General features: G+C 40.8%; 1 protein-coding gene across 1 annotated transcript; it reads left to right on the forward strand.

The window, feature by feature from the left end:
* The first annotated feature begins 201 nt into the window (after positions 1–201).
* LOC127438316 (hepatocyte nuclear factor 6-like) lies at positions 202–11,964 on the forward strand. Its single transcript, XM_051693825.1, has 2 exons — positions 202–1,243; positions 11,660–11,964. The coding sequence occupies exons 1-2, from the start codon at positions 202–204 to the stop codon at positions 11,962–11,964; spliced, it is 1,347 nt and encodes a 448-aa protein (XP_051549785.1).
* The last annotated feature ends 1,053 nt before the right edge of the window (positions 11,965–13,017 follow it).

Genomic DNA, 13,017 nt, shown 5'->3' on the forward strand with positions numbered 1-13,017 from the left:
GTTTACAGACACCAGGCGTACGTGCATGTGCGTGGTGGTATTGAAGCACTGAGAGAGCCCCGTGAAACGCTGGATTGACTAACAGTGAAGATCTCGGGATCAATGGCGCGCGGCTTTCAGATCGTTTAAAATTTATTGGAAGGGAGAGTGTGACTGGGTGAGAGAGAGTGTGAGAGAGAGAGAGAACAGTGTCTTTCAACAATGGAACTTACAATGGAAAACATTGGAAATCTGCACGGAGTGTCACACTCCCATCAAACGGGGGACTTGATGAACTCTCCTCACGCACGGCAGTCGGCGACACATAGAAACTTGGTATCATCGCACGGGAGATCAGCAGCGATGGTTTCCAGCATGGCCTCAATTCTGGACGGTGCTGGGGAGTATCGCACGGACCATTCGTTGTCCGGTCCCCTGCATCCAGCAATGACTATGTCGTGCGATTCAAGCATGAGTTTCAGCAGCACTTACACCACACTGACGCCGCTGCAGCACCACCTGCCTCCCATATCCAACGTCTCAGAGAAATTCCACCATCACCCGCACGCTCATCACCATCCCGCGCACCAGCGTCTCACTGCCGGGAACGTCAGCGGCAGCTTCACGCTGATGCGGGACGACCGGGGCCTCGCGTCCATGAGCAATCTTTACGGCCACTACTCCAAAGACTTGTCCGGCATGGGACAGCCTTTATCGCCTCTATCCAATGGCCTTGGGCCATTGCACAACTCTCAACAGTCTCTGGGCGCTTATGGTCCTAGTTCACACCTAGGGAACGACAAGATGATTTCCACGGGAGGCTTCGAGTCCCATGCCGCTATGCTCAGTAGGGGCGAGGAGCACCTGACGCGGTGTTTGGGGGGGCATGGGGCGGGCATCATGTCTTCCCTCAACGGCATCCACCACCACAATCACTCGCACTCTCAGGTGAACGGGTCGGTGCTCTCAGAGCGCGACAGACAGACAACAGGAGCCGGCGGACAGGGTGGAGGGTCCGGGCAGGTGGAGGAGATCAACACCAAAGAGGTGGCTCAGCGAATAACGGCGGAGTTAAAGAGGTATAGCATTCCACAGGCCATCTTCGCCCAGAGGATCTTGTGTCGCTCTCAAGGAACTCTCTCTGATCTCCTCCGGAATCCTAAACCCTGGAGTAAACTCAAGTCAGGTCGAGAGACGTTCAGAAGGATGTGGAAGTGGCTACAGGAACCCGAGTTCCAGCGTATGTCGGCCCTCAGGCTTGCAGGTGAGTGAAGGTGACCGAAGCCTCCTCCAGCAAACTTTACAGCCCAAAAGGAAATGATTGCTTATCGCTATGTGACAGAACCATGTGATCCAGGTGATATTGCCCTAGAGGCCTGCCCCAAGTCAATCAAAACAGTCACACAAATCTATACCACTCTGGTCTCATTCTCTTCAACAGTGTAGTGAACACATTGTAGGCTACACTTGATCAAAAATCGGAAGACCCCAAGAAGCCATGACCTAAAACACTTCCCCCCCCCCCCAAAATATTTTTGAGTGTTAAACTCACTTTATTTGTGCTTGATTTCACGCAATAGTTATCAGCTGCTTGTTTGATACTTTTTTTACAGGCAGGAAGATGCTTTAACACAAAATCTGGGGTCTATTACTACTCAAAAATATAATACATTTTGATGGCAGATGAGAATAATAAATAATAGATTTAGAGGCCAGAGAAATAAGCAATCTAATTGAACTAGAATAAAAACTGTTTTCAGAGGCATCCAAAAACTATTATAGATGCTGAAAATCAAAGCAAATATAATACATAGCCTATAAATCACTGTTAAGCCTCATTTTTTTAAATATAAGAATGTGCTTAAAACTGCAGGTAAATTATTTTAAGCCTATACACATACACCAATCCTTTAAATACTTTAAAATTATTTTCAAAGGCCTGTGTCAAAGGCCTAAATGGTCAAAGTGATGAACAGTCATAAAGCTTATAGGTGGTTTTTTTTTCTTCTCAGAATAATTTCAGTAATTCCTGAAGACTTGGAGTTTGACATGAACATGCACCTGCCACGTAACAACAGAGGTGACCCTCGCTGAAGTGCAATCTCGACCTTAAAAATGTGTCCCCTGAAAAAGGCGGGGAATATAAAAATAACAGTGTGTGTTTTGAACATTACCTTTGATTAGCATAGAGGCCACTGAACCGTCCAAATCATCACCTCATGTCGTATTTCAGTAGGGTGGGTCAATTAACCAGGATATAGTGGCATATTTTAGTTCCGGTCAATGCCCTGTTGAAAAGCACTTAATGGAATGTAAATGGTTCCTTTGCGCATTTAAAGTGGTTCTGATAAATAAAGATAGCCGTTGTAGTTAAAGCTAATTGGACATCGGGATTTGTTATTTCTTCCTCACATTGAGTTTCCCTGAAAGGGAGACGCGGATTGCAACAGGTAGCAGCATTTATGTAATTGGGGTAAACTTTTAAGCTTTTGTCCTCAGTTTAATTTGCTCTTCAACACTTTTCTATCAGTGTCCACGTTACCCACAATTAATGTTACACCAATTCATTAATGCATGTACTGTAACATGAACACTATAAAAGTGTAAAGTGTGAATGCCAAGGAGTTAAAATTACAATATCGGTCTTTATGATTAAAATAAAAATAAATAAATAAAATAATAATAATAATAATAATAATAATAATAATAATAATAATAATAAATATGACCTTTGTAATATTGTAATTCGACAAACCCTGGTACTCCTTGAATAAAATAAAAAAACAGTCCGCTCACTTCCTGGATCTATACATTTAGCGCAATGAGGAAATAGGCTACTATGTTATGCAAATATGTTATGATTTTACAAAGATGCATTTAAATGATCCATTATGCATCGCGCGCATGTAGAAGTTGGGGGGTTGTGTTTCAAAGAGAGTATGGACATACTCGTTCACTACATCAATCAATAAATTCAAATGACTATTCCAAATTCATCACAGTCACAGAAATCAATGCCGTGGCACTGCTTGGCTAATGTGATGCCCGTGTCTGTGGGACCATTTGATACTGTTCTACTGGGGCGGTGAACCGTTTTGCGACAGAATAGGCATAGTTCATGCTAGTTAAATATACAGTAATATTATACAATTCATTGATGCAACTCGCTGACATTGCGTTTATGCAGTTTATGCGTCTACAATATTGCAGCATATACAATATGGTAGGATATTTGACATATCGCATTCCAAACTAATTTTGAAAGAAAAAGTACCCTACAATCCTCGAATAATGCGCAATGCAGGCGAATGGCGCGGGGCCGTGCAGTTGGGAGGGACGTATAAAGATTGCATTAACGATGAAAAACAATTCATCTCAGCATCTGTGCTGAATTCCACACTCCATCTCAATATATTTGGTCCAATCAGTAGAGCGATCGATAAAGATAGCCAGTACATCTATCAATTATACAGGCTCAGCACTCTCTCACCTTGGACTCTGGATTTACCTACAGTTTATTTTGTAAGGAGGTAGATTTGACTGTGTAGCCTGTCTTATGCAGTCTTTCCTGTAGTCATATGTGCACGAGACAAGGAACATTTTACCTAATAAAGTCAACCTGCGTTTCTATACGCAATGCACCACAAAGAGTGAGTGGACTTAGCCCTTTCCCCCCTTTTTATAAATTAAGAGCATGACTATGCAATTTTTAAGGCCTGTTCTCATGCCATATTGGAGTCTTCAATCTTGCCCAGATAGATCAGCAATCAGAGAACCAAAGAGATGCATTTTAATTGATACTGCAAGGTGTCCCTTATGCACTTTAACACTTTTAAGTGGACTGTTTGCTTTTCAGTCAACATCATCATCATCAAAATGACTTCGAGTCTTGCCTCCAGTTCCCAACCCACGAGGATGAACGCAGTTGATTTAGGATTAGCGAATCCAGGCATTTTCAGGGGAGACGAGCTTTCGCAGGCCAAGAAAATGATCGATGCTGCCCTTAATAATTGATAGAGCCAGAAGAGGAAAAAATGAAGACGTGGTCACCTGTTTGGTAAACAAATGCATACTAGGCTTTTTTTTTTTTTTACATTTGATTTTTTTAGCTTGTTTGAAGAGAATCTTATCCTCTTTACGCAAATGCCATGACCATGTCTAGATCTTTAGGCTCACAGTTAGTATGGCATAAAAACAATATTGCACCATACATAGTTAGGGTTTCTTATTTCTTACTTCAGTTTGAATATTCCAATTTGTAAATAACGTACATAAAGGCCATAGCTTTTGTTGATTGCAGTGTTACCTATAGCAGAAACGAATCAATCTACTGCGGATAAATGCCATTATGGCAGACAACAGGAATATAGTGTAAGCCCAGATGTAAGTTCTAAAATCACCCCTTTTCATTAAAATAATTGTGGACAGAGTAACAGATATATGCACCACCATGAGATCCAACATTGTTGCTTCATAATGCGCGCAATACTGTCTCCACGAGCTTAGATTTTCATGATCAATCTCTGTGCTCGCTCACCAAAATGGGTCGATAGGAGAGAGTGACCTTTAAATCAAATTGCTAAGAGACCGTGCCGCCTATAAGGAGAGCATCAAAGGGTTAAATTGCATTGCGTCACCACTAAATTCTACCATGGGGGGATTTAATAATTGTATCAGAGCTGATATTACAAAACAACGCCTCCAACTTGCTTGAATTATGCGTGTAGCATAAATTCAATTTACTCTCTGCCTTATACTGATGCATCTTATTAGAGTGGCCTAAAAGTTAAACATAGTTCCTACCACATCTTAAGATGCATGTAGAAACCGACAAAAGTTTTACTTTTCGTATTTTCCCTGTTAGCGGAATGTATTTGTTCGCATCATTTTGAATAAAAAAAAAAAAACAATAAATAAAAAAAAAACAATTGTCTGATTAGAGAATCTAGCTCGCGCAATAGAGTTTAAAAAGAGTGATGAGGTGCATTTTATTCTGCAGTCAGATTGTGGCATCATATATAATTTTCTATTTATCAAAATACATCCGAATTAAATACAACACAAATAAGAATAAGTAAAAGGAATAAAAACGAAAATACTGTCGAAGTAGCCTATTTTTAGGCTTGAATTGCCCGTAGAGACAGGTGTTTAATACGAAACACTGTAACAATGTTATGACGCAGTGTGACGAGAAAACGTCAATGCTTAACACGTTTTTACGTCGATATCAATGCAAAAAGCAATATCGAATTTCATAAATAAATTAGTAACATCAATGTGCGATCAAATATGAAGCTATGTATTTTCAGTAGATTCAATGTGTGCGTACCTAGCCTACATATATGAACATACAGTATTTGGCTATTGGCAAATCATATCTGCGCCTTTAAGTGGTGTATACATGTATATACAATTAAACATGAACTTGTAAAAACATATGAACTAGCCAATGTGGTCAAAACCACATCCAAAACCCTGCAGATTTTGAATGTTATTTAACAGTGCAGTGACTGTGGTGTGCCATTACGCCATTTACAGACACACTGTGCCCACAACCAGCTAAATTATTCAAAGCATGTTGTAACCCGACTGGTACCGTTGAGTCGTTAGCCAAGTTTGCAATATTCTGCGAAGTTAGTTGGGTGTACACAATGACAGCATGAGTCCACACAAGAAATGAAACCTATTGATTGATCCTGTGATATTTTTAGAGGTTTTAAATGTTCTTTCAAGACACTGTGCGAGGTGTTTGGTTTCTCAGCTCTTTAGGCCTCTAAACTCACTTCACTGTAATTGCAGGTCAAGCAGCCTTTACAAGCAAACACATGACTGTGCATCGATAGACCTATAGGGCGGATGTTTAACTTAAACAACAGTGTTATTAGACCATTCAACTATTGATCTCACGACGATAGCTGTGTGTTATGGTCACGTAAACAATAAGCCTGAATTAATGAGGTTTAAAAGTTTGAGATTTTAGGCGTTCAAAAAAAAATAAAATAATAATAATAAAAAAAACATTTATGTTTTGAGCACCTGCGTGTACAGTAGCTAAAGCTTGTAGCCCTACGGGTTTGCCCCCAGTGTCGGACTGGCCATGGGGAGAACCGGGACATTTCCCAGTGGGCCGACAGTGAAACAGGGCTGAACCGGGCAAAACGGGCGGCGATAAGCTGAAATAGGCCGCCTCGATATGCCGAAGGGGGCCATTATGCAGAAAAAGACAGCACACTACATCTCCGGCTAACTCAGCAGAATTGGCCCCTGTCAAAACATCGACCTTTGAGACGATTAGCACCAAGTCCCGCTGATAAAAACGGCGAACGTCCAATAAATCAAAACAGAGAGAAAGATAAAATCAATCCGTGATAAGTCCTAAAGAAATGGTACTCTTAACAATTGGTTGTTTAAAAGGTGGGACCCTTTTAAAAGTCATGTGTTCGTTTAGTCAGACCAGTTGTTATAGACCAGCTGGAAATGTAAGGCCAACCTCAACAGTAATGGTTTAGAGAGACAGAAATGGTCTGTTAACAAGCTTCACCCAGATCATAAAGTCCACATAAGCCAGATTTCTTTACATAACTAATTAACTAAAAAGTAGCCTATTGATGGACAACCCCTCATTGCAGATGCTGAAAGGGATAGTTCACCCTTAAAAGAAATTCTAATATGATTTTCTCACCTCATGTTTTTTCTAAACCCATATGACTTTCTTCTGAGTGGAGCCAAAGGAGATGTTAAGCAGTATCCCAGATAGCAAACGTACATCTCCGAGATGTCTGTTTTAGATCTTTTCATCTAGAAAGAATCTTAATCTAATTAAAATCTGCTAAACATCTTTACAAACAGATTTACAAACATTCTTAATCATAAACATCTAAAAGACATCTGCTGAATGTCTTACTGACATCCGAGAGGAAACGTCTTATATTTGCAGATGAGCAAACAACCTAAAAAAAAAAAAAAAACGTCTTCCAGATGTAAACACACACATCAAATAGACGTCTGGGTGATGTTCTGTGCTATCAGGGATGTTAATCTCAGTCACCATTCACTTTCATTGCATCTTTTTTTTTCCATCCGGTGACAGTAAATGGTGACTGAGGCTGTAATTCTGCCTAACATCAGACTTTCTTTTCTCTATGGAACACAAAAGAAGGTTTAACATCATGAGGGTGAGTAAATGATGACAGAATTTTCATTTTGAACTATAGGCTAATGCGAAGATTTTCCAAGATAAACGTCTTTCGCCGTTTTGCCATGTTTGTCGGAGCAGGTTCCCAAAAATACTTTTCGCGATATGTGGGTGTTTTTTTTTTTTTTTTTTTTAGCCAAGACTAGATCTACTAGCCTAGCACTGAATCTATATATGTAAATTTACACACACACACACACACACGCACGCACACGCACGCATACTTATGAAAAACACACCCCGGTTAATCTTGAATAAAATCGAATGAATGCTTATAACAATTCATGCTTATACAAGTGCAACTTCATGGCACACTTACTTTTTAACCACCGTTAGATGGGCCTCCACGGGAGCCACCCCGCTGCAAATTTCAGTTTAGCCGCACTCAACGCATCGATCCTAGGCAGACTGGTCGGCTGGGCTGCGCGGCCTATCATCGATCTCCCCACTCCCTCAGTCCTCCCACTTGAAATTCAAGAGAGCTCACATGCACCACTAGCTTTCACAGGAGACACCATTTATTTATTTATTTAGGCTTTGTGAAGCAAAAGAACTCGAGAAACAGTGTTCTGAGCTCTTGGATTTCGGTTATTATAGTCCCAATTAACTGTGAAGATGAAGCCAAGTTTAACCCTCAAAGACAGGACCCTGCCATGGGCGAACCACGCATTAGCCTGGTTGAGCGAACACAAATGTAGCCCTACTTCAAACGGCCATGACTGCCTTTGATGAGTAGTAGGCCTACGTGTAGCCTATCGTTCGCGCCTTTACGTTTCACATACCTTCAAAGACACATACTGTTTTCTATCGTTATAAATCATATATCATATGGCAACGATTCCTATCATAGGCTTTGAACATAAAGGCTATGACCGCTAACCAACTGAAAGCTAGACCGTTTGGTGGTGGTGGACACACTATCCCAGAGAGCACACGTACATTTCTGAGATGTCTGTCTGAGATCTTTTCATCTGGAAAGCATCATAATCTAATTAACATCTGCTAAACATCTTAAAAAGATCAGATTTACAAATATTCTTAATCATAAACGTCTAAAAGTCATCTGCTGAATGTCTTATTGACATCCGAGAGGAAACGTTTTATAGACGTATTGCAGATGAGCAAACAACCTAAACAAATACGTCTTCCAGATGTAAACACACGTCAAATAGACGTCTAGGTGATATTCGTACTAAACTCTAAAATAGCCTATATTTTAAACAACAGCTAGCCTACATTTCATTTGTTTTTATAGTAGTAGGCCTATATAATTTTTTTTTTTTAGACATATAATGTACATTTCCTTTGGTAAAGTTCTCTGACGCAAGTTGACTAGGCTAATGATTTGCCATAATTTCTCAGTCTCAATAACAAATCGATTTTCTTAACTGACTGAGCTGCCATTTCAATTTACCTGAACATTAGCATTCTGATCTTTCCTTATTACATTACACTAAATTTAGTCAAGTATTTAGAGACATGGAGCCTCGAGTGCAACTTGGTTTACAAGAACAGCTTACCAATTAACAGCACATAGCCTAAATGTCCTGTAGCCAATTATTACAAAAGGACAAAACAGAAGAAATTGAAACAAACTATTTTTCGCAAGCTCTCATATTCTACTCAGGGTATCTCGTGGTCGTGTTATGTAGCCTATAGTGTTCGTCGGGTGATTAAAGCCTAGCATTTTTATAATGTATTCGAATTATATATTTCAGACTGTGCATTTGTATCCGTACTGATCATTTGAAAAAGTTTAGAAAAGTTGTTTTTGAAGACATAACTAAATAACAAAATTACATCACACTAGACATGTAGACCACACAAACCAAAAATGGAAAGAAATCGTTTTTGAAGTTGGTTGGCCAAGTAGACTGCTCATTTCAGAATGGATTAGTATTTACATACCTACTTGAATGGCTTAGGGCAATGTCGAGAAGACTTTCCATTTCAATTGAATAAAAACGTGAATGTGCGGTAAATTAAAGATGCAACTGCGGTTGGCAACTGTCCCTCATTCAGACTGATTAACACAACTGGCCATTCATAGATTAGGTTTTCTGGACATTTGCAGCGGAATGGTGTTTTTTTTCAATTGTTATTCAAAATCACACTGCAGTGTGTTCTCATTTGTCATTCCCCACAAAAGACCTACCAAAGGTTCTGCCTCATTACCAGAACAATTTTTATGGAACTATAATTAATTAGATGAAATGAATTTCAAAAACGAATTATTTACGGATTTATCGATCGGTATTGAACACCACAGGCCTATCCTGTTATCCTTGGTGTGTTGTAGGGGAGGTCATCATCTACCTTGTAGAGAACAGATGAACAGTACTATAAACGTTCAGATTCGGGTTTGTCTCTCTTTCTTTCTATACCTGCACTGAAAAAATGTCTGCATTCCCATAATAATATTTTAACGCATCTCAATATTTAACTGCGTACGTTAACAAAAGCAGTTGATATCTACCGTTGAACATGTGTTACAGAAGATGGGCCAGGTGGAAACAAACTCAATATTTTGTTGTGCGTTGCAAAAGCGAATAATAAGATAAAGTGTATATAAGAGATTCTAATCATAAGCTGCTACAGACCAAGGTTTTGTCAGTATATCATAGACCATATGGAATTATTCTTTATGGGTGGCAGATATTATTATAGTCTATTGTTTGAAACAGAATAGTAGCTGCTAATTGCTTCATAGCTCGAAAAAGAAAGAAAGAAAGGCGGAAACTTCAATGTCCAGTTTTATTTTAAAGAAAGGAGGAAGTTTTATTTTATTTCAAATTGTATTTGTCAAGCGCGTTTATAGGAAATATAGTATGTCAAAAATCCCGACGAAATGCTTCAATTCAATTTTATGTTAGCCTACTCATTGCCTTATTTCTTTCTTTACAATATATGTGTGCTTCCCTGTCCCACTCTCTGCTCACTGTAGCTGTAAAGTCTGCAGCTATCGATTTTTTCCTTTCTACACCGAGCTTGGTTCAGTAAGCCCCCCCCAACCAATCGACCAATATTGATTACGCCGATAAACAGTTTACACCAGGGAATATCGTTAGCGACACCTGCTTGTAGACCCATGGTATAACATCGAAATCACGTCTTGCGCCTTTATATCTCCCGTGAACATTGATGGGGGAGAACAGGGGGGCGGCCGCCGCGAATAGCTCCCCCCCCGCCCCCATTGGGGTTGGGAGCCCCTGAGATTCAGCCCATGTAGGCCTGTGCATTAATGCATACATGAATGTGTGTGTGTGTGTGTAAAAGCAGAGTGCATGATATGGAATTTGAATATGATGGATGTGGTCTAGGCAGTTAGACGCCTGTAGTAAACAGATTTGACTGCAAGAGGTGACGTGATCAATGGGCCTCAGCTCAGTGTAATTAGATACAGGGCACCACCATTTGGCTCCAGTCACTCCACACAGGAACAGAGACGGACCAAACTGAGTAAATGGAAAGAGTTGCTTTTACAGGCAATTGAGAGGGCAGAGGTGTGAAATGAATGATCCATTCACAAAGAAAGTTGAAAGAAGCAAAATTTTGCTGCCTGCATAGAGAGAGAGAGAGAGAGAGAGAGAGAGAGAGAGATCAATTAGAGAACACAAAATAAAATCTCAGTTACCTGACCTAGTAATTGCCAGTAACATGATTTGCGGACATTGAAAGTCTCTTTGGTAAGAAAGCATCTGCTTAAAACATAAATGTCATCATATTCTCCTTCACATAATAAAATAATATGTACTTGCGAGCTGTTAATGTACTTTAACATTTGTTGGCTTGTTCATGTTTTCACTAAACATTCAGAGTGTTTAATGCCCTCAAGTAGGCAGCCAGACTATCTCTCACTGTGCTGCCAGGATAGAAACACACAGGGAGGCGGTGGTGTGAGTTAAAGGCAGTTTGAAAATACTCTGCCTCTCTTAGGTCTGTGCCCTCCAGTGGCCTCTGTTTGAAGTCGCAGACTGCAAACCTGCTGGAGGGGCATTTAGACAGAATTCTCTGTGGACAACCCCATCTCCAATAACAGACACATACACACTAAAATTGGATGAGTCAATATCCCCTTGTGATATTTCTTTCTCTCTTTCTCTTACACACATACAAAGGCCCATCATTTTTTATACCAGTCACTCGCTCTCCTAGTGTGAGCCCAAACTGCATTAATATTGAATCAAACAGCGGTGTCTCCAACGACCAGTCTGAGGTTCTCACCACCAGCCCGCTGTGTCTGCTCTCTTTAAAGGGATGATTTTTGACCTCCGGGGAGATTGGTCTTAAATTGCTATTAATCCACAGCCAAACAACAGAGACTGAATAATTCTACTCCCTGCAAAGCAGCTCATCTGTGGAATTTGCTCTTAAATAGGGCATTTCAGAACGTAGAGCAAACATGAGACTAACAAATCTTTTCTCCATCTTCTTTGTTTCCTTCCCCTTTCTCTTGATCCCTTCCCGTTTCCTGTCTTCTCACAGCCTGCAAACGTAAGGAACAGGAGCAGCACAGGGAGCGTAATATGGCACCCAAGAAGCAGCGTCTGGTCTTCACTGACTTGCAGCGTCGCACGCTCATTGCCATTTTCAAGGAGAATAAGCGTCCCTCAAAGGAAATGCAATTGACCATTTCACAGCAACTGGGCTTGGAACTTAGCACCGTCAGCAACTTCTTCATGAATGCCCGTCGCCGCTGCGTTGACCGCTGGCATGAGGAACACCATCACGGCCATGGTGCCAGCCCAGGCCAGCCAGGCACATCTGCCACCACCTTCTCCAAGGCTTAAGTCTAAACTCCTTTCCCCCTGTGTGGCTGCTGAGACCGGAAAATTCCAAGTCCAATCTGAAGTAATCAATTGTTGTGTGCCAATCAATCCCACCGCTGCCAAAAATGGCAATATTTCACATAAATGCAACCTGTCACTCTTTGGGACAGTTATGAACCAAGCCAAAAACTTCCAAATGGAAAAAGCACGCAAGTCAACATCATAGAAGGCAACTAAACACTAAAACCAAAAATCTCAACTGCTTTACAGTCTTTGCTCTCTCCATCACACTGTGTGGAATAGGACATATTAGCGCTTTCACAGCACAGAATGCTTGTTACTCAAGCAAGGCTGTCAAAGTAAGCCACCACCTGCATCATCACTCTCTGCCCACCGCGGCACAATTCCCTAATGGCCAGTTGTTTCACAGAGGCTCTCAGATCACATGCTAAGCTAATGAATTGAAAGACTAATCAATATGGCCAGAAAAGCGAAGGGAAGGCTGTTGACCTCTTCTGAAGTTGAAATGAAACAAGCTCTCACGTTTGCCCAGCACAGCTCTCCATTTGGTTTATTTTGCACAGATTTCAAATGGAGGTCTGCCTGGGCTATGACGTTTCATGGCACTTGTGGTTAACACATCTTCTCTGAGTGATGTTTTTATCCTGTGAACCCAGACTGTCTCAATCTATGGTCAGCACATTGTAACCGAACTATCCAGCCTGACCTCATGAAAATTACGTGACTGTGACTGACAACATTTTTACAAAATGATACTATGCGGTTCTTTACACGTATCGCGGCAGTTCCGAGGTGAAATGTCCACTGTCTGGTGCTAAAAGTGAGTTTTCTCACAAACAGATGAGGTTTTTATGGTTAATGGTCTATCGAGTTTTAAATAAACAAAACCTACCTCCCTACCCTAAACCTTGAACCTAAACCAAACTTATAGCGCCATAAAAAAAGCAAATGTGACATTTTATGGCGCTTCTATGACATTTTCGGTTCATGTGACGAATCGTATGCTCTGCGTGACTCATACCCAGGTTCTTTGCATCACAAGTGCAAAGCGGT

This window comes from Myxocyprinus asiaticus, chromosome 49 (assembly GCF_019703515.2).
Source record: "Myxocyprinus asiaticus isolate MX2 ecotype Aquarium Trade chromosome 49, UBuf_Myxa_2, whole genome shotgun sequence".
In the NCBI taxonomy this organism is placed as follows: domain Eukaryota; kingdom Metazoa; phylum Chordata; class Actinopteri; order Cypriniformes; family Catostomidae; genus Myxocyprinus; species Myxocyprinus asiaticus.